The sequence below is a fragment of the Hypomesus nipponensis genome, chromosome 21 (genome assembly GCF_054491055.1).
Source record: "Hypomesus nipponensis isolate SF chromosome 21, ASM5449105v1, whole genome shotgun sequence".
NCBI lineage: Eukaryota > Metazoa > Chordata > Actinopteri > Osmeriformes > Osmeridae > Hypomesus > Hypomesus nipponensis.
This window is the reverse complement of record NC_140381.1, coordinates 955,001-957,500: the sequence shown is the minus strand read 5'-3', so window position 1 is coordinate 957,500 and position 2,500 is coordinate 955,001. Positions and strand designations below refer to the sequence as shown.

Sequence of the window (2,500 nt, the reverse complement as noted above, 5' to 3'; positions counted from 1 at the left end):
ACACACACTTACTCACGTGCGCACACACACAGAGGGTTAGGAGGCAGAAAGAGAGAGAGGGTCTTGTCACTAGGAGAGAGATGCAGACCCTGCTAGTTGTAATACCTGAATGTGTAGCTGTGTGTGGCACAGCACAGGGAGGGTCAGGTGTGTGTGTGTGTCAGGTGTGTGTGTGTGTGTCTGGTGTGTGTGTGTCAGGTGTGTGTGTGTGTCAGGTGTGTGTGTGTGTGTCAGGTGTGTGTGTGTGTGTCAGGTGTGTGTGTGTCAGGTGTGTGTGTGTGTGTCAGGTGTGTGTGTGTGTCAGGTGTGTGTGTGTGTGTCTGGTGTGTGCGTGTGTCAGGTGTGTGTGTGTGTCAGGTGTGTGTGTGTGTGTCTGGTGTGTGTGTGTCAGGTGTGTGTGTGTGTCAGGTGTGTGTGTGTGTCTGGTGTGTGTGTGTGTCAGGTGTGTGTGTGTGTCAGGTGTGTGTGTGTGTCTGGTGTGTGTGTGTGTCTGGTGTGTGTGTGTGTCAGGTGTGTGTGTGTGTCAGGTGTGTGTGTGTGTGTCAGGTGTGTGTGTGTGTCTGGTGTGTGTGTGTGTCTGGTGTGTGTGTGTGTCAGGTGTGTGTGTGTGTGTCTGGTGTGTGTGTGTCAGGTGTGTGTGTGTGTGTCAGGTGTGTGTGTGTGTCAGGTGTGTGTGTGTGTGTCTGGTGTGTGTGTGTCAGGTGTGTGTGTGTGTCAGGTGTGTGTGTGTGTCTGGTGTGTGTGTGTGTCAGGTGTGTGTGTGTGTGTCTGGTGTGTGTGTGTGTCTGGTGTGTGTGTGTGTCAGGTGTGTGTGTGTGTGTCAGGTGTGTGTGTGTGTCAGGTGTGTGTGTGTATCAGGTGTGTGTGTGTGTCTGGTGTGTGTGTGTGTCAGGTGTGTGTGTGTATCAGGTGTGTGTGTGTATCAGGTGTGTGTGTGTGTCAGGTGTGTGTGTGTGTGTCAGGTGTGTGTGTGTGTCTGGTGTGTGTGTGTGTGTGTGTGTGTCAGGTGTGTGTGTGTGTCTGGTGTGTGTGTGTGTCAGGTGTGTGTGTGTGTCTGGTGTGTGTGTGTGTCAGGTGTGTGTGTGTGTCTGGTGTGTGTGTGTGTGTCTGGTGTGTGTGTGTGTCTGGTGTGTGTGTGTGTCAGGTGTGTGTGTGTGTCTGGTGTGTGTGTGTGTCAGGTGTGTGTGTGTGTGTCAGGTGTGTGTGTGTGTCTGGTGTGTGTGTGTGTGTCAGGTGTGTGTGTGTGTCTGGTGTGTGTGTGTGTCTGGTGTGTGTGTGTGTCTGGTGTGTGTGTGTGTCAGGTGTGTGTGTGTGTCTGGTGTGTGTGTGTGTCAGGTGTGTGTGTGTGTGTCAGGTGTGTGTGTGTGTCTGGTGTGTGTGTGTGTGTCAGGTGTGTGTGTGTGTATCAGGTGTGTGTGTGTGTCAGGTGTGTGTGTGTGTCTGGTGTGTGTGTGTGTGTCAGGTGTGTGTGTGTGTATCAGGTGTGTGTGTGTGTCTGGTGTGTGTGTGTGTATCAGGTGTGTGTGTGTGTCTGGTGTGTGTGTGTGTGTCAGGTGTGTGTGTGTGTCTGGTGTGTGTGTGTGTGTCAAGGATATATTTGCGCTCTCGTCTGTCTAATGGATTCGGGGCTCGACTCTCCAGTGAGGGGAGGAAGAGAGAGAGAGAGAGAGAGAGAGAGAGAGAGAGAGAGAGAGAGAGAGACAGAGAGAGAGAGAGAGAGAGAGAGAGAGAGAGAGAGAGAGAGAGAGAGAGAGAGAGAGAGAGAGAGAGAGAGAGAGAGAGAGAGAGAGAGGAGGTAAACAAGGTTGGGCCGTCACCACAAAATAGATGACCTCTCAGTGTTCCTGACACACACGCACACACATACACAAACACTGCCTATTAAGGAACGCCGGTCAGGCTTTCAAAGGCAATGTCGTTCTGGGGGACAGGAGAGACAAGAAGTAAAGAGAGATGGAGAGAGAGAGAGAGAGAGAGAGAGAGAGAGAGAGAGAGAGAGAGAGAGAGAGAAAGAGAGACAGAGACAGCGGGAGAGATGGAGAGAGAGGGACAGAGAGAGAGAAATAAAGATAAATAGAATTAAAGAAGGGGGGGTGGTAGAATGAGAAGACAGGGAGAGAGAGAGTACAATTTGAAAAGAGAATGAATGATGGAATGATAGAAGGAGAGCCGTCCTTCATCACCCAGCCACACATACGGATGAGGCGAATCCTCAAGAGCTACATGGACCAATAGAAATCATGAAGCTTTGACAGACAGACTCAGCATGCGAGCAGAGGGCACCCTCAGTCAGCTCCTACCTGCTTCTCCAACCAGAACCTCCACTGGAGCCGAGGGCGGGCTCTCACCCGCCATGTTGTAGGTTGTCATGGCGATCTGGTAGCGCCTGAACTTCTTGAGTTCTGGAAGAGGAGGAGGAAGAGTATAGTCAGAGAGTTAAGTGTGGGTTCATAGCTGGTAGTTCATTCTGGTGTGTTTCCTCTAACACTGATAGTAGAGA

The 2,500-nt window shown here is 51.3% G+C and overlaps 1 protein-coding gene across 4 annotated transcripts in view; it reads right to left on the bottom strand.

The window, feature by feature from the left end:
* Window positions 1-2,500, bottom strand: part of sdk1a (sidekick cell adhesion molecule 1a) — a 117,360-nt gene that overhangs the window by 7,941 nt on the left and 106,919 nt on the right. For all 4 annotated transcript variants that reach the window (XM_084685066.1, XM_084685067.1, XM_084685068.1 and 1 more), the window contains one exon: window positions 2,301-2,402. In XM_084685066.1, the coding sequence (XP_084541192.1) occupies window positions 2,301-2,402 (102 nt within the window). The remainder of the gene's footprint in view (window positions 1-2,300; window positions 2,403-2,500) is intronic.